The following is a 21,427-nucleotide window of genomic DNA, read 5'->3' on the forward strand; positions in this document are numbered from 1 at the left end:
CCCCCCCCCCCACCCCCCCCCCCCCCCACCCCCCCCCCCCCCCACCCCCCCCCCCCCCCACCCCCCCCCCCCCCCACCCCCCCCCCCCCCCACCCCCCCCCCCCCCCACCCCCCCCCCCCCCCACCCCCCCCCCCCCCCACCCCCCCCCCCCCCCACCCCCCCCCCCCCCCACCCCCCCCCCCCCCCACCCCCCCCCCCCCCCACCCCCCCCCCCCCCCACCCCCCCCCCCCCCCACCCCCCCCCCCCCCCACCCCCCCCCCCCCCCACCCCCCCCCCCCCCCACCCCCCCCCCCCCCCACCCCCCCCCCCCCCCACCCCCCCCCCCCCCCACCCCCCCCCCCCCCCACCCCCCCCCCCCCCCACCCCCCCCCCCCCCCACCCCCCCCCCCCCCCACCCCCCCCCCCCCCCACCCCCCCCCCCCCCCACCCCCCCCCCCCCCCACCCCCCCCCCCCCCCACCCCCCCCCCCCCCCACCCCCCCCCCCCCCCACCCCCCCCCCCCCCCACCCCCCCCCCCCCCCACCCCCCCCCCCCCCCACCCCCCCCCCCCCCCACCCCCCCCCCCCCCCACCCCCCCCCCCCCCCACCCCCCCCCCCCCCCACCCCCCCCCCCCCCCACCCCCCCCCCCCCCCACCCCCCCCCCCCCCCACCCCCCCCCCCCCCCACCCCCCCCCCCCCCCACCCCCCCCCCCCCCCACCCCCCCCCCCCCCCACCCCCCCCCCCCCCCACCCCCCCCCCCCCCCACCCCCCCCCCCCCCCACCCCCCCCCCCCCCCACCCCCCCCCCCCCCCACCCCCCCCCCCCCCCACCCCCCCCCCCCCCCACCCCCCCCCCCCCCCACCCCCCCCCCCCCCCACCCCCCCCCCCCCCCACCCCCCCCCCCCCCCACCCCCCCCCCCCCCCACCCCCCCCCCCCCCCACCCCCCCCCCCCCCCACCCCCCCCCCCCCCCACCCCCCCCCCCCCCCACCCCCCCCCCCCCCCACCCCCCCCCCCCCCCACCCCCCCCCCCCCCCACCCCCCCCCCCCCCCACCCCCCCCCCCCCCCACCCCCCCCCCCCCCCACCCCCCCCCCCCCCCACCCCCCCCCCCCCCCACCCCCCCCCCCCCCCACCCCCCCCCCCCCCCACCCCCCCCCCCCCCCACCCCCCCCCCCCCCCACCCCCCCCCCCCCCCACCCCCCCCCCCCCCCACCCCCCCCCCCCCCCACCCCCCCCCCCCCCCACCCCCCCCCCCCCCCACCCCCCCCCCCCCCCACCCCCCCCCCCCCCCACCCCCCCCCCCCCCCACCCCCCCCCCCCCCCACCCCCCCCCCCCCCCACCCCCCCCCCCCCCCACCCCCCCCCCCCCCCACCCCCCCCCCCCCCCACCCCCCCCCCCCCCCACCCCCCCCCCCCCCCACCCCCCCCCCCCCCCACCCCCCCCCCCCCCCACCCCCCCCCCCCCCCACCCCCCCCCCCCCCCACCCCCCCCCCCCCCCACCCCCCCCCCCCCCCACCCCCCCCCCCCCCCACCCCCCCCCCCCCCCACCCCCCCCCCCCCCCACCCCCCCCCCCCCCCACCCCCCCCCCCCCCCACCCCCCCCCCCCCCCACCCCCCCCCCCCCCCACCCCCCCCCCCCCCCACCCCCCCCCCCCCCCACCCCCCCCCCCCCCCACCCCCCCCCCCCCCCACCCCCCCCCCCCCCCACCCCCCCCCCCCCCCACCCCCCCCCCCCCCCACCCCCCCCCCCCCCCACCCCCCCCCCCCCCCACCCCCCCCCCCCCCCACCCCCCCCCCCCCCCACCCCCCCCCCCCCCCACCCCCCCCCCCCCCCACCCCCCCCCCCCCCCACCCCCCCCCCCCCCCACCCCCCCCCCCCCCCACCCCCCCCCCCCCCCACCCCCCCCCCCCCCCACCCCCCCCCCCCCCCACCCCCCCCCCCCCCCACCCCCCCCCCCCCCCACCCCCCCCCCCCCCCACCCCCCCCCCCCCCCACCCCCCCCCCCCCCCACCCCCCCCCCCCCCCACCCCCCCCCCCCCCCACCCCCCCCCCCCCCCACCCCCCCCCCCCCCCACCCCCCCCCCCCCCCACCCCCCCCCCCCCCCACCCCCCCCCCCCCCCACCCCCCCCCCCCCCCACCCCCCCCCCCCCCCACCCCCCCCCCCCCCCACCCCCCCCCCCCCCCACCCCCCCCCCCCCCCACCCCCCCCCCCCCCCACCCCCCCCCCCCCCCACCCCCCCCCCCCCCCACCCCCCCCCCCCCCCACCCCCCCCCCCCCCCACCCCCCCCCCCCCCCACCCCCCCCCCCCCCCACCCCCCCCCCCCCCCACCCCCCCCCCCCCCCACCCCCCCCCCCCCCCACCCCCCCCCCCCCCCACCCCCCCCCCCCCCCACCCCCCCCCCCCCCCACCCCCCCCCCCCCCCACCCCCCCCCCCCCCCACCCCCCCCCCCCCCCACCCCCCCCCCCCCCCACCCCCCCCCCCCCCCACCCCCCCCCCCCCCCACCCCCCCCCCCCCCCACCCCCCCCCCCCCCCACCCCCCCCCCCCCCCACCCCCCCCCCCCCCCACCCCCCCCCCCCCCCACCCCCCCCCCCCCCCACCCCCCCCCCCCCCCACCCCCCCCCCCCCCCACCCCCCCCCCCCCCCACCCCCCCCCCCCCCCACCCCCCCCCCCCCCCACCCCCCCCCCCCCCCACCCCCCCCCCCCCCCACCCCCCCCCCCCCCCACCCCCCCCCCCCCCCACCCCCCCCCCCCCCCACCCCCCCCCCCCCCCACCCCCCCCCCCCCCCACCCCCCCCCCCCCCCACCCCCCCCCCCCCCCACCCCCCCCCCCCCCCACCCCCCCCCCCCCCCACCCCCCCCCCCCCCCACCCCCCCCCCCCCCCACCCCCCCCCCCCCCCACCCCCCCCCCCCCCCACCCCCCCCCCCCCCCACCCCCCCCCCCCCCCACCCCCCCCCCCCCCCACCCCCCCCCCCCCCCACCCCCCCCCCCCCCCACCCCCCCCCCCCCCCACCCCCCCCCCCCCCCACCCCCCCCCCCCCCCACCCCCCCCCCCCCCCACCCCCCCCCCCCCCCACCCCCCCCCCCCCCCACCCCCCCCCCCCCCCACCCCCCCCCCCCCCCACCCCCCCCCCCCCCCACCCCCCCCCCCCCCCACCCCCCCCCCCCCCCACCCCCCCCCCCCCCCACCCCCCCCCCCCCCCACCCCCCCCCCCCCCCACCCCCCCCCCCCCCCACCCCCCCCCCCCCCCACCCCCCCCCCCCCCCACCCCCCCCCCCCCCCACCCCCCCCCCCCCCCACCCCCCCCCCCCCCCACCCCCCCCCCCCCCCACCCCCCCCCCCCCCCACCCCCCCCCCCCCCCACCCCCCCCCCCCCCCACCCCCCCCCCCCCCCACCCCCCCCCCCCCCCACCCCCCCCCCCCCCCACCCCCCCCCCCCCCCACCCCCCCCCCCCCCCACCCCCCCCCCCCCCCACCCCCCCCCCCCCCCACCCCCCCCCCCCCCCACCCCCCCCCCCCCCCACCCCCCCCCCCCCCCACCCCCCCCCCCCCCCACCCCCCCCCCCCCCCACCCCCCCCCCCCCCCACCCCCCCCCCCCCCCACCCCCCCCCCCCCCCACCCCCCCCCCCCCCCACCCCCCCCCCCCCCCACCCCCCCCCCCCCCCACCCCCCCCCCCCCCCACCCCCCCCCCCCCCCACCCCCCCCCCCCCCCACCCCCCCCCCCCCCCACCCCCCCCCCCCCCCACCCCCCCCCCCCCCCACCCCCCCCCCCCCCCACCCCCCCCCCCCCCCACCCCCCCCCCCCCCCACCCCCCCCCCCCCCCACCCCCCCCCCCCCCCACCCCCCCCCCCCCCCACCCCCCCCCCCCCCCACCCCCCCCCCCCCCCACCCCCCCCCCCCCCCACCCCCCCCCCCCCCCACCCCCCCCCCCCCCCACCCCCCCCCCCCCCCACCCCCCCCCCCCCCCACCCCCCCCCCCCCCCACCCCCCCCCCCCCCCACCCCCCCCCCCCCCCACCCCCCCCCCCCCCCACCCCCCCCCCCCCCCACCCCCCCCCCCCCCCACCCCCCCCCCCCCCCACCCCCCCCCCCCCCCACCCCCCCCCCCCCCCACCCCCCCCCCCCCCCACCCCCCCCCCCCCCCACCCCCCCCCCCCCCCACCCCCCCCCCCCCCCACCCCCCCCCCCCCCCACCCCCCCCCCCCCCCACCCCCCCCCCCCCCCACCCCCCCCCCCCCCCACCCCCCCCCCCCCCCACCCCCCCCCCCCCCCACCCCCCCCCCCCCCCACCCCCCCCCCCCCCCACCCCCCCCCCCCCCCACCCCCCCCCCCCCCCACCCCCCCCCCCCCCCACCCCCCCCCCCCCCCACCCCCCCCCCCCCCCACCCCCCCCCCCCCCCACCCCCCCCCCCCCCCACCCCCCCCCCCCCCCACCCCCCCCCCCCCCCACCCCCCCCCCCCCCCACCCCCCCCCCCCCCCACCCCCCCCCCCCCCCACCCCCCCCCCCCCCCACCCCCCCCCCCCCCCACCCCCCCCCCCCCCCACCCCCCCCCCCCCCCACCCCCCCCCCCCCCCACCCCCCCCCCCCCCCACCCCCCCCCCCCCCCACCCCCCCCCCCCCCCACCCCCCCCCCCCCCCACCCCCCCCCCCCCCCACCCCCCCCCCCCCCCACCCCCCCCCCCCCCCACCCCCCCCCCCCCCCACCCCCCCCCCCCCCCACCCCCCCCCCCCCCCACCCCCCCCCCCCCCCACCCCCCCCCCCCCCCACCCCCCCCCCCCCCCACCCCCCCCCCCCCCCACCCCCCCCCCCCCCCACCCCCCCCCCCCCCCACCCCCCCCCCCCCCCACCCCCCCCCCCCCCCACCCCCCCCCCCCCCCACCCCCCCCCCCCCCCACCCCCCCCCCCCCCCACCCCCCCCCCCCCCCACCCCCCCCCCCCCCCACCCCCCCCCCCCCCCACCCCCCCCCCCCCCCACCCCCCCCCCCCCCCACCCCCCCCCCCCCCCACCCCCCCCCCCCCCCACCCCCCCCCCCCCCCACCCCCCCCCCCCCCCACCCCCCCCCCCCCCCACCCCCCCCCCCCCCCACCCCCCCCCCCCCCCACCCCCCCCCCCCCCCACCCCCCCCCCCCCCCACCCCCCCCCCCCCCCACCCCCCCCCCCCCCCACCCCCCCCCCCCCCCACCCCCCCCCCCCCCCACCCCCCCCCCCCCCCACCCCCCCCCCCCCCCACCCCCCCCCCCCCCCACCCCCCCCCCCCCCCACCCCCCCCCCCCCCCACCCCCCCCCCCCCCCACCCCCCCCCCCCCCCACCCCCCCCCCCCCCCACCCCCCCCCCCCCCCACCCCCCCCCCCCCCCACCCCCCCCCCCCCCCACCCCCCCCCCCCCCCACCCCCCCCCCCCCCCACCCCCCCCCCCCCCCACCCCCCCCCCCCCCCACCCCCCCCCCCCCCCACCCCCCCCCCCCCCCACCCCCCCCCCCCCCCACCCCCCCCCCCCCCCACCCCCCCCCCCCCCCACCCCCCCCCCCCCCCACCCCCCCCCCCCCCCACCCCCCCCCCCCCCCACCCCCCCCCCCCCCCACCCCCCCCCCCCCCCACCCCCCCCCCCCCCCACCCCCCCCCCCCCCCACCCCCCCCCCCCCCCACCCCCCCCCCCCCCCACCCCCCCCCCCCCCCACCCCCCCCCCCCCCCACCCCCCCCCCCCCCCACCCCCCCCCCCCCCCACCCCCCCCCCCCCCCACCCCCCCCCCCCCCCACCCCCCCCCCCCCCCACCCCCCCCCCCCCCCACCCCCCCCCCCCCCCACCCCCCCCCCCCCCCACCCCCCCCCCCCCCCACCCCCCCCCCCCCCCACCCCCCCCCCCCCCCACCCCCCCCCCCCCCCACCCCCCCCCCCCCCCACCCCCCCCCCCCCCCACCCCCCCCCCCCCCCACCCCCCCCCCCCCCCACCCCCCCCCCCCCCCACCCCCCCCCCCCCCCACCCCCCCCCCCCCCCACCCCCCCCCCCCCCCACCCCCCCCCCCCCCCACCCCCCCCCCCCCCCACCCCCCCCCCCCCCCACCCCCCCCCCCCCCCACCCCCCCCCCCCCCCACCCCCCCCCCCCCCCACCCCCCCCCCCCCCCACCCCCCCCCCCCCCCACCCCCCCCCCCCCCCACCCCCCCCCCCCCCCACCCCCCCCCCCCCCCACCCCCCCCCCCCCCCACCCCCCCCCCCCCCCACCCCCCCCCCCCCCCACCCCCCCCCCCCCCCACCCCCCCCCCCCCCCACCCCCCCCCCCCCCCACCCCCCCCCCCCCCCACCCCCCCCCCCCCCCACCCCCCCCCCCCCCCACCCCCCCCCCCCCCCACCCCCCCCCCCCCCCACCCCCCCCCCCCCCCACCCCCCCCCCCCCCCACCCCCCCCCCCCCCCACCCCCCCCCCCCCCCACCCCCCCCCCCCCCCACCCCCCCCCCCCCCCACCCCCCCCCCCCCCCACCCCCCCCCCCCCCCACCCCCCCCCCCCCCCACCCCCCCCCCCCCCCACCCCCCCCCCCCCCCACCCCCCCCCCCCCCCACCCCCCCCCCCCCCCACCCCCCCCCCCCCCCACCCCCCCCCCCCCCCACCCCCCCCCCCCCCCACCCCCCCCCCCCCCCACCCCCCCCCCCCCCCACCCCCCCCCCCCCCCACCCCCCCCCCCCCCCACCCCCCCCCCCCCCCACCCCCCCCCCCCCCCACCCCCCCCCCCCCCCACCCCCCCCCCCCCCCACCCCCCCCCCCCCCCACCCCCCCCCCCCCCCACCCCCCCCCCCCCCCACCCCCCCCCCCCCCCACCCCCCCCCCCCCCCACCCCCCCCCCCCCCCACCCCCCCCCCCCCCCACCCCCCCCCCCCCCCACCCCCCCCCCCCCCCACCCCCCCCCCCCCCCACCCCCCCCCCCCCCCACCCCCCCCCCCCCCCACCCCCCCCCCCCCCCACCCCCCCCCCCCCCCACCCCCCCCCCCCCCCACCCCCCCCCCCCCCCACCCCCCCCCCCCCCCACCCCCCCCCCCCCCCACCCCCCCCCCCCCCCACCCCCCCCCCCCCCCACCCCCCCCCCCCCCCACCCCCCCCCCCCCCCACCCCCCCCCCCCCCCACCCCCCCCCCCCCCCACCCCCCCCCCCCCCCACCCCCCCCCCCCCCCACCCCCCCCCCCCCCCACCCCCCCCCCCCCCCACCCCCCCCCCCCCCCACCCCCCCCCCCCCCCACCCCCCCCCCCCCCCACCCCCCCCCCCCCCCACCCCCCCCCCCCCCCACCCCCCCCCCCCCCCACCCCCCCCCCCCCCCACCCCCCCCCCCCCCCACCCCCCCCCCCCCCCACCCCCCCCCCCCCCCACCCCCCCCCCCCCCCACCCCCCCCCCCCCCCACCCCCCCCCCCCCCCACCCCCCCCCCCCCCCACCCCCCCCCCCCCCCACCCCCCCCCCCCCCCACCCCCCCCCCCCCCCACCCCCCCCCCCCCCCACCCCCCCCCCCCCCCACCCCCCCCCCCCCCCACCCCCCCCCCCCCCCACCCCCCCCCCCCCCCACCCCCCCCCCCCCCCACCCCCCCCCCCCCCCACCCCCCCCCCCCCCCACCCCCCCCCCCCCCCACCCCCCCCCCCCCCCACCCCCCCCCCCCCCCACCCCCCCCCCCCCCCACCCCCCCCCCCCCCCACCCCCCCCCCCCCCCACCCCCCCCCCCCCCCACCCCCCCCCCCCCCCACCCCCCCCCCCCCCCACCCCCCCCCCCCCCCACCCCCCCCCCCCCCCACCCCCCCCCCCCCCCACCCCCCCCCCCCCCCACCCCCCCCCCCCCCCACCCCCCCCCCCCCCCACCCCCCCCCCCCCCCACCCCCCCCCCCCCCCACCCCCCCCCCCCCCCACCCCCCCCCCCCCCCACCCCCCCCCCCCCCCACCCCCCCCCCCCCCCACCCCCCCCCCCCCCCACCCCCCCCCCCCCCCACCCCCCCCCCCCCCCACCCCCCCCCCCCCCCACCCCCCCCCCCCCCCACCCCCCCCCCCCCCCACCCCCCCCCCCCCCCACCCCCCCCCCCCCCCACCCCCCCCCCCCCCCACCCCCCCCCCCCCCCACCCCCCCCCCCCCCCACCCCCCCCCCCCCCCACCCCCCCCCCCCCCCACCCCCCCCCCCCCCCACCCCCCCCCCCCCCCACCCCCCCCCCCCCCCACCCCCCCCCCCCCCCACCCCCCCCCCCCCCCACCCCCCCCCCCCCCCACCCCCCCCCCCCCCCACCCCCCCCCCCCCCCACCCCCCCCCCCCCCCACCCCCCCCCCCCCCCACCCCCCCCCCCCCCCACCCCCCCCCCCCCCCACCCCCCCCCCCCCCCACCCCCCCCCCCCCCCACCCCCCCCCCCCCCCACCCCCCCCCCCCCCCACCCCCCCCCCCCCCCACCCCCCCCCCCCCCCACCCCCCCCCCCCCCCACCCCCCCCCCCCCCCACCCCCCCCCCCCCCCACCCCCCCCCCAGCCCACCACCCCCCCCACCCCCCCGCACCACCCCCCCCGACCACACCCCCCCACCCCACCCCCCCCCACCCCCCCCCCCCCCCCATCCCCCCCCCCCCCCCCCCACCCCTCCACCCCCCCCCCCCCCCGCCCCCCCCCCCCCTCCCCCCCCCCCCCCCCTCCCCCCTCCCCCCCTCGCCCCCCCGCTCCCACAACCCCCCCCCCCCCCACCCCCCCCCCCCCCCACCCCCCCCCCCCCCCACTCTCCCCACAACAGACACCTTGTGAAGTAGGTGGGGCTGAGAGAGTCCTGGAGAACTGTGACTAGCCCAAGGTCACCAGCAGGAAAGTAAAAGTGCGGAAACACATCTGGTTCACCAGATAAGCCTCTGCCACTCAGGTGGAGGAGTGGGGAATTCAACCCGGTTCCCCAGATTAGAATCCAACTGCTCTGAACCACTTCACCATGCTGGAAGGATGACGGGTCCCCTTGAGGGGGTCTGGTGGGGAATCTCAGGCAGTGAACAAGGAACTTCCAGCTTTGGCCTCTGCCCACCTGTGAATGCCCGAGCACTCAATGCACAAGGTGATGCCCAGGTTGATGCTGGCCCACCGCGGATCTGCCAGGCCACAGTCACAGCAGACGGCGTTGCCGGCGATACTCTGGACCCTCTGGAGGGAGCTCTCTCCTTTCAGCAGCTTCTCCTTGGTCTCGGCACCAAACTCCGGGCTCCCGGCCGGCGGGGCAGCCTTTCGCTCCACCTGGTGGGAGACGCCCAAAACGAAGTCAAGAAGCCAGCCCTGCGCAACTTTGACTTTCCCTGACTGGGCACCCCACCTCTGCCAAAGGAGCCCCTTCCTGCAGCATGCCAAGAGGGCGATGGGAACGGCAGCGCAAAACACAACTCCTCTCCTGACAAGTGAAGTTTCTATGGCTTCACCCCCAGCTGCTGAGTCTGTGCTTGTATTAGGGAAGGCTGCCTCACCCCCACCTCTAACTCCTAGGCCACCTTGTAATACAAGAACATAAGAACAAGCCAGCTTGACTGGGGACCAGAGTCCGCCCTGTCCAGCTCTCATACTTTCTATTGAGTGGCCCACCAGGTGCCTTTGGGAGCTCACCTGCAGGAGGTGAAAGCAATGGCCTTCTGTGGCTGTTGCTCCCGAGCACCTGGACTGTTAAGGCATTTGCAATCTCAGATCAAAGAGGATCAAGATTGGGAGCCATAGATCGACTTCTCCTCCATAAATCTGTCCAAGCCCCTTTTAAAGCTATCCAAGTTAAGGCCATCACCCACCTCCTGTGTGGTAGTATATTCCAAAACACCAATCACACGTTATGTGAAGAAGTGTTTCCCTTTATTAGGTCCCAATTCTACACCCCAGCATTTCTAAATGAATGTCCCCTGGTTCTAGTATTGTGGGAAAGAGAGAAAAATGTCTCACAACATTTCTTTCTACCCCAAGTACAATTGTATAGACTTCAATCCTGACCCCCCTCAGACGTCGCCTCTCTAAACCAGAGTCTCCAAACGCTGCAGCCTCTCCTCATAAGTACCAGGTCCTTTCCAGTCCCTCAATCATCCTCGTTGCCCTTTCTCTTAACTTTTTCTATATCTTCGAGTATCCTTTTTGAGATGTGGCGACCTAGAACTGAAAATACAGTACTCCTAGTGTGGCCGCACCACGGCCTATATAAGGGGTATGGCTAACCTTTAGGCTGAATAACAACTTCTGGGAGAGCTCTTCTTTGCTGCCTCTTCCTCTGGAAAAAATGCCCCTCTGCCCCACGGCACCCATCCCCATGTGGACAAAACTGAGTTAGGTCTACTTGCTTCAGAGTCTTCCCCTTTGTCCCGGTAGGCCGTGGCGATGCTGGCTTGGACGGCCTGGATCCACGCCTGCCGCAGCTTTTCCGAATCAGCCTGCAGGATACAGCTTCTGCGAGAGAAAGAAGTCGATTGGATGCTGTGAGCGTCATGACTCGACAGGAATTTGAACCCAGGTCCGAGTCTAGCAGCCTACATTCCCAAAGCCCCGGAGAGTCTTTAGACAACGCTTGAGCTCTGCAGCCCAAATGCCAGGATCCCCATGACTGCGTGCTCAAAGGACATCTGCTTACTTTGTCGGGGAGACCACCTCGAAGCAGAAGCGCCTCTCGACGTCCTCACAGGGCTTCACTGTGCACAGGCGCAGATCCTCCACAACTACGGTGGGGTTATCCTAAAGAGAGAGAACGAAACGTTAGGGACAAGACCTACCAGACCAGGGCCACACAGCCCGGAAAACGCACCACAGCCAATCCTCCACCCCATTCAGAGAACGCGTGAGACTCACCTTGAACTTCTTCTGGTACACCAGTTGATTATTCTGTATCGAGAACCAGCGTCTACAAAAGGGAAGCAAAGATCGTCACTCTTCCTGCTGTAAGACGTTACACAACGGGAGAAGCACAGACTCCCAAGCAACACTGCACAGGTGGGACAATTCCCTGATCAGAGACTCTGTTGCCAACCAGACTTTGAGCTCCAACAGTACAGCAATGAAAGTTTTAAGCGGAGATGAAAAGTTGAGAATATGAAAGGCCTGAGAAAGAGGGATCTGGGGGGAAGCTCCAGAAGACAGAATCAGTCACACCTTTTCCCCCAGTTCAGGGGGCTGAGGAGAAGCCATCCAAATTTACCAAATTATGTAGTGTGGTGAGAACCGCGAAGGATTGTGAAGAGCTCCAAGCGAACCTTGATAAATCAGGGGAGTGGGCTAAGAAATGGCAAATGTAGTCAAATGTAGCAAAATGAAAAATGATGCACATTGGGGCAAAAAATCCAAACTTCACATACACGCTACAGGGGTCAGTGCTATCAGTCACAGACCAGGAAAGGGATTTGGGCGTCGTAGTGGATAGTTCCATGGGAATGTCAACTCAATGCATGGCAGCTGTGAAAAAGGCAAACTCTATGCTGGGGATTATTAGGAAAGGAATTGAGAATAAAACTGCAAAGATTGTCATGCCCTTATATAAAGCAGTGGTGCGACTGCACTTGGAGTACTGTGTTCAGTTCTGGTCGCCACATCTCAAAAAGGATATCAAAGAGATAGAAAAAGTGCAGAGAAGGGCAACGAGGATGATTGAGGGACTGGAGCACCTTCCTTATGAGGAGAGGCTGCAGCGTTTGGGACTCCTTAGTTTGGAGAGGAGACGTCTGAGGGGGGATATGATTGAAGTTTATAAAATTATGCAGGGGGTAGAAAATGTGGACAGAGAGAAATTTTTCTTTCTCACAATACTAGAACCAGGGGGCATCCATTGAAAATGCTGGGGGGAAGAAATTAGGACTAATAAAAGGAAACACTTCTTCACACCTAACGTGTGATTGGTGTTTGGAATATGCTGCCACAGGAGGTGGTGATGGCCACTAACCTGGATAGCTTTAAAAGGGGCTTGGACAGATTGATGGAGGAGAAGTCGGTCTATGGCTACCAATCTTGATCCTCCTTGATCTGAGATTGCAAATGCCTTAGCAGACCAGGTGCTGAGGAGCAGCAGCAGCAGCAGAAGGCCATCGCTTTCACATCCTGCACGTGAGCTCCGAAAGGCACCTGGTGGGCCACTGTGAGTAGCAGAGTGCTGGACTAGATGGACTCTGGTCTGATCCAGCAGGCTTGTTCTTATGTTCTTATCCCTGAGGGACTGTTGGGAAGCCCGTACTGCAGGAATAGCCCAGGCACACCAAAGGAGGCAGGAGAGAGCATTTCCACAAAAGCCTGCCCTTCCTTCCCAGCAGAGCACCTGCTGGCCCAGGCGACGCCGGGACGGGATCCGTTGCCTTTTCGGGCCTTAAGCACAAAACTACTCCACTTTGACCAAGATGCAGAAGCGCCCACCGGTATTGCCAAAGAAAGGATCACAACACAACTGGCAAGCTTTGCAGAGGAATCTGCTTTTGGGTATGCTAGGCTTCGTCAGTTCAAAGCAGCAGTGGCACTCAAAACATTAAATCTACCCAAGGCAAACTCAATCAACCCAAGTTCACACTGTTAGAAAGCAGGATTGCAAGGCATCAAGAGGGCAACAAAAATGGTCAAAGGTCTGGAGTCCATGCCCTATGAGGAGAGACTTAGGGAACTGGGGATGTTTAGTTTGGTGAAGAGAAGAAGAGTTTGGATTTATATCCCCCATTTCTCTCCTGCAGGAGACTCAAAGGGGCTGACAATCTCCTTGCCCTTCCCCCCTCACAACAAACACCCTGTGAGGTGGGTGGGGCTGAGAGAGCTCCGAGAAGCTGTAACTAGCCCAAGGTCACCCAGCTGGCGTGTGTGGGAGTGCACAGGCTAATCTGAATTCCCCAGATAAGCCTCCACAGCTCAGGCAGCAGAGCGGGGAATCAAACCCGGTTCCTCCAGATTAGATACACGAGCTCTTAACCTCCTACGACACTGGTTAAGAGGTGACATGATAACCATGTTTAGATATCTGAAGGGATGTCATGTTGGTGAGGGATCAAGCTTGTTTTCTGCAGCTCTAAAGACTAGGACCAGAAGTAATGGGTTCAAGGTGAAGGAAAAGAGATTCCACCTAAACACTAGGAAGAACTTCCTGACAGGAAGGGCTGTTCGACAGTGGAATGTGCTACCTCGGAGTGTGGTGGAGTCTCCTTCTTTGGAGGTTTTTAAACAGAGGCTGGACAGCCATCTGTCAGGAGTGCTTTGATTGTGTGTTCCTGCATGGCAGGGGGTTGGACTGGATGGCCCTTGGGGGTCTCTTCCAACTGTGTGATTCTATGATTCTAAGTATGAGAAAAATCACATTTTGAAAAACTTGGTGCTTTGCAAAAGGGATTCTTCTGAGCACACTTGAGAATGAGCCGAAGCAGGCAGAGCCCAGCCCCTGAGCTAGTTTCCAAGCACACACACACACGCACGCACACACTCCAAAACGGCCACATTCCCAGGGCCATAAGCGAGGGGAACTGTCGAGCCCATGTGCAGAAGGTGCCTGCTACTCCCTGCTACACCCCAGCCCACCAGTGACCCTGAAACCATCAAACCTGTTTCAGCCAATGAAGTGGTGGGCCAGTGAGACTTCCTTTTATCCGTGGCAAGTCACCTGAGTGGAAAGGGGAGGGCCACATGCAGGGCGGGCATGCTGAGCCAATGAGCGGGGCAAAGGGGAGGGACGCAAGAAGCTGGCCGGTACCTGATGCGATCGGGCCTTTTCCTGTCATGTGGAAAAAACGGGGCAGGGTTAAACGTAATGGGGAGAAGAAGAGGACCCCAACGCCGAGAAAACCCCACCAAAACAATCGCAGAAGTAGCAAGACACAAGGACTCAGTGGAGTTAAGGAAACAGAGGGCAGGTACACGCTGCAGCTAAGTCAACTGAGGCGCTGTGGTGGGCAGCAATGGTTTAGACGCCACATGGCTGCAGACGCACACACTGACGAACACACAGAGTCAGCGCAAAGGGGAAAGCCAACAAGCACTCAGCACAGCCTTAGAAGCCATCTTCCTTGAAGAAGAAGAAGAAGAAGAAGAAGAAGAAGAAGAAGAAGAAGAAGAAGAAGAAGAAGAAGAGTTGGATTTATATCCCCCCTTTCTCTCCTGCAGGAGACTCAAAGGGGCTGACAATCTCCTTGCCCTTCCCCCCTCACAACAAACACCCTGTGAGGTGGGTGGGGCTGAGAGAGCTCCGAGAAGCTGTGACTAGCCCAAGGTCACCCAGCTGGCGTGTGTGGGAGTGTGCACGGAGAAGCTAATCTGAATTCCCCAGATAAGCCTCCACAGCTCAGGCGGCAGAGCTGGGAATCAAACCCGGTTCCTCCAGATTAGATACACGAGCTCTTAACCTCCTACGCCACTGCTGCTCCTTGGAACTGCTGGACGGAGCAGGTTCAGGCCCCATGGCCAAGCAAGGCTCCGTTGCCTTCCTGTGTGTCCACCTCTTCTTAACCACTATACCATGCTAGCCAAGACCACAAGAGGGGCAGCTGTGACTGACCAACTTCAAGGGAGACTTGGCCTTTGGAAACTTCATTCCTCATTGCCAACCCCCTGTGGTTTCAAGGTAGCCCAGGAGAATCTACCTAGAGCATAGGTATCGAACTGGCGGCCCTCCAGATGTTATGGACTACAGTTCCCATCATCCCCTGCCAGCGTCATGCTGGCAGGGGATGATGGGAGCTGTAGTCCGTAACATCTGGAGGGCCGCGAGTTCGACACCTGTGACCTAGAGGGAAGCCCAGACAACCACATTCTCAGCTTCGCCAATCAGCAGCAGCCAGTCACGGATGAGGCTAGGAATAGAAAAGGGGCTCCCCCAATGCAGAGGAGAGCTCTGTAAGATCAAGCCAATGTGGAGCGTCCTGTAGACTCCAGTCCTAAAAAGTGACAAGCTTGGACTGGCAGACGCATCCGGGACAGAAGGGGGGTGGCAGGAGCCATTCACACAAACGCGTGGCAAAGTCCAGCGGAGCAGAAAAAGGAAGTGGGAGAGCCGGTTACCTGTTCCAGGTCTTGAAGGCGTTGCTGGCTCGCTTGAAGAGGTACCCTTCCATGACGATGCCATTGGCTGCATCGACGTTGTATTCCAGCTTCGTCTCGTCACTGGAGAAATCCTGGTGGAAAAACAAGAGGTCGCTTCAATGAAGTGCGGCATGGAACAGAATCACACAGGCCCTTGGAAAAGAAGATTTTGGATCTATACCCCACCATTCTCTCCTACAAGGAGACTCAAGGTGGCTTACAAACTCCTTTTCCTTTCCTCTCACCACAACAGACACCTTGTGAGGCAGGTGGGGCTGAGAGAGTTCTGAGAGAACTGGGACTGGCCCAAGGTCTCCCAGGAGGCTTTACATGGAGGAGCAGGGAAACTAATCCAGTTCTGGTTCTGGTGGGTTTTCCGGGCTGCGTGGCCGTGGTCTGGTGGGTCTTGTTCCTAACGTTTCGGCTGCATCTGTGGCTGGCATCTTCAGAGGTGTATCACAGAGAAACCAGAACCAGTTGAATCCGGCCGTGAAAGCCTTCGACAAGACATTGAACACCTCTACGGAGAGGAAATGTTCCAACAGACCCGGAAAATGGAGACACTCCGGATCAAGAAAGCACACCTGCTATGCTCTTTATCCTTTCTTCTGCGTTGCAGAGACACCAAGAATATACCACGCTAAACTTTCCCTTCTCACTTAGACAGTGTGAAACAGACTTCTCTCTGTGATACATCTCTGAAGATGGCAGCCACAGATGCAGGCGAAACGTTAGGAACAAGACCCACCAGACCACGGCCAACCAGCCCGGAAAACCCACCACAACCAGTTGAATCCGGCCGTGAAAGCCTTCGACAACATATTAATCCAGTTCTCCAAATAAGAGTCTGTCACTCATATGGAAGAAGAGGGAATCAAACCTTGGAGTTGGCAACCCTAATTTTTCAAGGAAAATAATAGTTTGGATTTATACCCCACATTTCTGGATGGAAGGAGATGGCTTACAACTCCTTTCCCTACAACAGATACCTTGTGAGAGAGAAAAACTGGGACTGGCCCAAAGTCACCCAGCAGGCTTCATGTGGAGGAGCGAGGAAACAAATCCAGTTCACCAGATTAGAGTATGCCACTCTCGTGGAGGAGTGGGAACTCGAACCCAGTTCTCCAGATTAGCGTCCGCTGCTCTTAACCACTACACCACGCTGGTTCTCCCGGCTCAAGGGGCACCCTTCCACAGACTCAGCAAGCGGTACGAAGTCTCCCTCCATTCTGGCTTCCTGTATTTTGTCCAGAACCACGGCCTGAAAAACCTCAGAGGAACCCAGGACGCAGCTCACTGTAGGAGGCGCCCAGCACCTGCATCGTCTAAGCGCTTCTTCAGGATTTGTGCTCCATCTTAACACACAGGTTCAAGTCAAAGCTGCGAGATCGACTTCAGCTTGAGGAGAGGCAGTGTGGAAAGCAGACACAATTGTGGCTTCATTCGCACTTGGACTACGATTCATTTGGCAGAACAGGCCTGTCTTTGGCCAGTTCTGGTCCTTGTAATGCTTGGCCCCGCCTCCTCCGCTGGGCAGCGGCTCTCCAGTGCCTCAGGAAGAGAAGGGTCCATGCCGCCACCTGAGGACTCATACCTGGAGATGCCAGGAACTGAACAGGTGACTCTCTGCGTGCAAAGCAGATGCGCCACCACAGAGTTCCAGCCTCATATGGCCGAGGAACACCTGTGTCTCACGTCCCAGCTAAAGGGCTCAGGCTGCGAGCCGCGCAGCACCTCTGGAAATTCAGAAAGCAGCCAATGTGGTGAAGTGGTTAAGAGCAGGTGCATTCTAATCTGGAGAACTGGGTTTGACTCCCCATTCCTCCACCTGAGTGGCAGAGGCTTATCTGGTGAATTAGATGTGTTTCCGCACTCCTACATACCTGCTGGGTGACCTTGGGCCATTTGCAGTTCTCTCAGAACTCTCTCAGCCCCACCCGGGTGTTTGTTGGGGGGGGAGGGTAAGGAGTTTGTAAGCCCCCTTGAGTCTCCTTACAGGAGAGAAAGGGGATATAAATCCTTCTTCTTCCCCCTATTTCTCCTGCCAGCAGCCACGTAGCAGGGCACCAAAAACCACCTTTCGAACCCGCCACTGGGGTAGAAAGGCAGTGTGAGGAGCAAAAAGGCGAGAGTCCCACTGGGAACACGTGTGGGGCTCCAGAACTCTGCACAGGCACCCCTGCACGTGACTGGGCCCCTGGCCGTCTGCACCGGGCCTCCTGCAACGGTGGCACGTTTCAGGTACCTTTTGCTGAATGGTGGAGTGTTTCTGCTCCATCTCTCTCTTCTCCTTCTCAGCATCCACTGCCAGCCGGTTCAGCTGCAAAGAGGAAGAGGAAAAGGCCACTTTAGAGAAAGGACAGCCAGGAGCTACTGGGGGACTTATGTGCGCCCCCCCCAGAGATGCACCTCGACCCCCCCATCCCACGACCCTGCCTGCCCTCCAGCGCTCCCGTCCCAAGGAGCTTTCCTGACTACAGCCAGGCAAGAGGCCTGTCCTGTTTCCTGACACCTCTCCAAGGAGCTGGCAGCTTTCAAGAATAGCAGCGGTGCCAGGGACATGCGGCTGGTGAAAAAGGATGACTCATGCCCAGCAGCGCAAGCAGCCGGCCAGCCGGCCGGCTCTCCCTTCCTCCCTCCCGCCTTCAAGCAACAGCAGCCCTGAGACAGTAGCTGGGAGCACAATAGCCGGCCGGAGGACTGACCTCCCAGGAAGAGAAAAAGAAGAAGAGTTTGGATTTATATCCCCCCTTTCTCTCCTGCAGGAGACTCAAAGGGGCTGACAATCTCCTTGCCCTTCCCCCCTCACAACAAACACCCTGGGAGGTGGGTGGGGCTGAGAGAGCTCCGAGAAGCTGTGACTAGCCCAAGGTCACCCAGCTGGCGTGTGTGGGAGTGCACAGGCTAATCTGAATTCCCCAGATAAGCCTAAACAGCTCAGGCGGCAGAGCTGGGAATCAAACCCGGTTCTTCCAGATTAGATACACGAGCTCTTAACCTCCTATGCCACCGCTGCTCCCTGAAGAGCTGAATTCCGGCCCCACACAGACCAGCCAGACAGGATCTTGGGTAGTCTTTCAAAGAAGAAGAGTTGGATTTATATCCCCCCCTTTCTCACCTGTAAGGAGACTCAAAGGGGCTTATAATCTCCTTCCCCCCGCCCCCCCACAACAAACACCCCATGAGGTGGGTGGGGCTGAGAGAGCTCCGAAGAACTGTGACTAGCCCAAGGTCACTCAGCTGGCGTGTGTTGGAGTGCACAGGCTAATCTGGTGCACCAGATCAGCCTTGACAGCTCAAGTGACAGAGCAGGGAATCAAACCCGGTTCTCCAGATTAGAGTGCACCTGCTCTTAACCTAAGGTGACCAGATGGTCACCTTTGTAAACCGGGACGGGTGGGTAGGTGGGCGGCCGCACGCGCAGCCGCAGGAGCGCACGGTCTTGTGGGGCGCTCCCATTTCCCACCCTGTCACAGGAAACACTGCCACAAGGCCGTGCGCTCCTGCGGCCACGCGCGCGGGACACTCCCCCACTGCCTTGCGCCCCAGAAGGCAGTGCGGCAGCCTTCCAATAATGAGGACACTTGTAAAAACCCGCAGGACGCGGGACAAATTGTTTTAAGGCGGGACTGTCCCGCCAAAAGCAGGACGGCTGGTCAGCCTATCTTAATCACTACACCACGCTGGCTCTCTTTCAAACTCTTTTAAAGGCAAGTGGTGGGGGAAGGGGGGGGAGGTCGACCCCTTCAAGTCCCAGCTCGTTTGGCTAACTGAAGCCAGTGGCGCTCCAGGCCCTTTCCACAAAAAGAGGGGCAAGTCTTTTTTTCTGTAAAGGACTATATCAGGATGGAGAGCCTGTCTCTCCTGGAAGAAGACTCAAAGGGGCTTATAAACTACTTTTCCCTCCCCTTTGAGCCTCCTTTCAGGAGAGTAAGGCGGGGCAGACATCCAAACTCTTCTCCTTTCCCAAACTAAAATCAGGCTCCCCATCCTGATATAGTCAACAGACACCTGGCAAGGTAAGTGGGGCTGAGAGTTCCGAGAGAACTGTGACTGGCCCAAAGTCACCCAGCTGGAACGTAGGAGTGCGGAAGCAAATCTAGTTCGCCAGGTGAGACTCTGTCGCTCGGGTGGAGGAGCGGGGAATCAAACCCAGTTCTCCAGATCAGAGTCCACCTGCTCTTAACCACTACACCACGTTGGTAGGTGGGGCTGAGAGAGTTCCGAAGAACTGTGACTGACCCAAGGTCACCCGGCAGGTTTCATGCATAGGAGATAAATCCAGTTCACCAGGTAAGAGTCCACTGCTCAATATGGAGGCTGTGGGGAATCAAACCCAGTTCTCCGGATTAGAGTCCACCTGTTCTTAACCAATACCACTGGACTGGCAGGGTTTAAACCCCGCTTTCCATGCCCTGCGTGCCCTGAGCTGCTTCAATGGAGCTTAAAACGATACTGTGAAGGTTTGACCCCAGAGATTCTAGAACACAGGTGTCAAATTTGCGGCCTTCCAGATGTTATGGACTACAGTTCCCATAATCCCCTGCCAGCATGATGCTGGCAGGGGGTGATGGGAGCTGTAGTCCATAACCTGCGGGACCGCCTTACCCCAAATTAACAACAACAACAACAACAACAACAACAACTGGAGGGCCGCGAGTTTGACACCTGTGTTCTAGAACTTTCAGCTCCCAGTCTGCGCATCAGGGGATTTTCTCTCAGAAAACGGGTCACACTGGAGACAATGGTAACGTCGGTGCCGTGTTTCACACGGTCAGCCTTGGCTTCTGCTACATGCAACAGTCCACCCGTTCGCTGACCCCAGGAAGAAACGGTCATTTCAGCCGAGGAAGACAGAGACCCCAGGCCTGGGGGCACGTAGTCCTGTTCATGGACTACAATTCCCATCAGCCCTGCCACTTGGCCATGCTGGCAGGGGCTGATGGGAATTGCAGTCCATGAACATCTGGAGAGCCACAGGTTGCAGACCCCTGCTGTAGACAATACCTTGAAGCCGCAAGGAAACAGTAGGGGCCAAAGTTGGCAAACTCCTGTCGTGCGCAATTAGCAGTGTTCCGTATTCTGCTAAGCGAGAGGAGAATTTGGGGCAGTGAGCCCGGCAGAACGGCAACACCAGCTGAGAGCCAGCGTGGTGTAGTGGTTAAGAGCAGGTGGATTCTAATTGGGAGAACCGGGTTTGATTCCCCACTCCTCCACCTGAGTGGTGGAGGCTTATCTGGTGAACCAGATACGTTTCCTGCTGGTTACCTTGGGCCAGGCACAGTCCTCTTAGAACTCTCTCAGCCCCACCTACTTCACAAGGTGTCTGTTGTGGGGAGAGGAAGGGAAAGGAGCTTGTAAGCCACCTTGAGTCTCCATGCAGAAGAGAAAGGTGGGGTATAAATACATAAGAACAAGCCAGCTGGATCAGACCAGAGTCCATCTAGTCCAGCTCTCTGCTACTCGCAGTGGCCCACCAGGTGCCTTTGGGAGCTCACAAGCAGGATGTGAAAGCAAGGGCCTTCTGCTGCTGCTGCTCCCGAGCACCTGGTCTGCTAAGGCATTTGCAATCTCAGATCAAGGAGGATCAAGATTGGTAGCCATAAATCGACTTCTCCTCCATAAATCTGTCCAAGCCCCTTTTAAAGCTATCCAGGTTAGTGGCCATCACCACCTCCTGTGGCAGCATATTCCAAACACCAATCACACGTTGTGTGAAGAAGTGTTTCCTTTTATTAGTCCTAATTCTTCCCCCCAGCATTTTCAATGGATGCCCCCTGGATCTAGTATTGTGAGAAAGAGAGAAACATTTCTCTCTGTCAACATTTTCACACAAAGTTCTTTCTCCAGCGGAAAGGATCACACACACAGCAGGTGCTGGAAAGACCGTTCTCCGACTGGGACTGAGCAGAGTTCTGACTTGGCACGAGGCAGCTTTGTCTGTTTCAAATCAATTTCTTCACCGCTGTAAGCCACAAGAATCTATGCCAGTGGTTGCGAACCTATGGCACGGGTGCCAGAGATGGCACTCAGAGCCCTCTCTGTGGGCACTCACACACAGAGTTAGTCATGTGGGAGGGGGGTGGAAAATCACCGCCCGCCCACCCCCCCACATATATCTAGGCTGGCATGGCCTTGATCCTTTACCTGGGAGTAAGCTCAGTTGCTGGCAATGGGGCTTGCTTCTGAGTAAATCCTCCTAGGATCGTGATTCACCCATTTGAAGCATTGCACGGTTGCTTCACTAAGCTTACCCCTGAGTAACGCATGCCTTGGAGCCAACCATTTTTTCTAAACTAAAACCTCAGTATTCAGGTTAAACTGCCGGGTTGGCACATTGCGAAAAATAAGTTTTGGGTTCTGGGTTGCCATTTGGGCACTCGGGTCTCGAAAAGGTTCACCATCACTGATCTATGCCGGCCTCCGAGAGGGTTGGCTC

The 21,427-nt window shown here is 69.3% G+C and overlaps 1 protein-coding gene across 1 annotated transcript in view; it reads right to left on the reverse strand.

Moving 5' to 3' along the window:
- Positions 1 to 8,949: 8,949 nt before the first annotated feature.
- ACAP2 (ArfGAP with coiled-coil, ankyrin repeat and PH domains 2) overlaps positions 8,950 to 21,427 on the reverse strand; it is a 42,497-nt gene continuing 30,019 nt past the window's right edge. Inside the window, exons 9-14 of the mRNA XM_048486078.1 lie at positions 17,234 to 17,308; positions 14,968 to 15,080; positions 10,804 to 10,855; positions 10,589 to 10,689; positions 10,302 to 10,407; positions 8,950 to 9,228 (exon numbers count right to left, since the gene is read on the reverse strand). Coding sequence (XP_048342035.1) covers positions 8,980 to 9,228; positions 10,302 to 10,407; positions 10,589 to 10,689; positions 10,804 to 10,855; positions 14,968 to 15,080; positions 17,234 to 17,308 — 696 coding nt within the window. The 3' untranslated portion in view covers positions 8,950 to 8,979. The remainder of the gene's footprint in view (positions 9,229 to 10,301; positions 10,408 to 10,588; positions 10,690 to 10,803; positions 10,856 to 14,967; positions 15,081 to 17,233; positions 17,309 to 21,427) is intronic.

This window comes from Sphaerodactylus townsendi, linkage group LG02 (assembly GCF_021028975.2).
Source record: "Sphaerodactylus townsendi isolate TG3544 linkage group LG02, MPM_Stown_v2.3, whole genome shotgun sequence".
Classification (NCBI taxonomy): domain Eukaryota; kingdom Metazoa; phylum Chordata; class Lepidosauria; order Squamata; family Sphaerodactylidae; genus Sphaerodactylus; species Sphaerodactylus townsendi.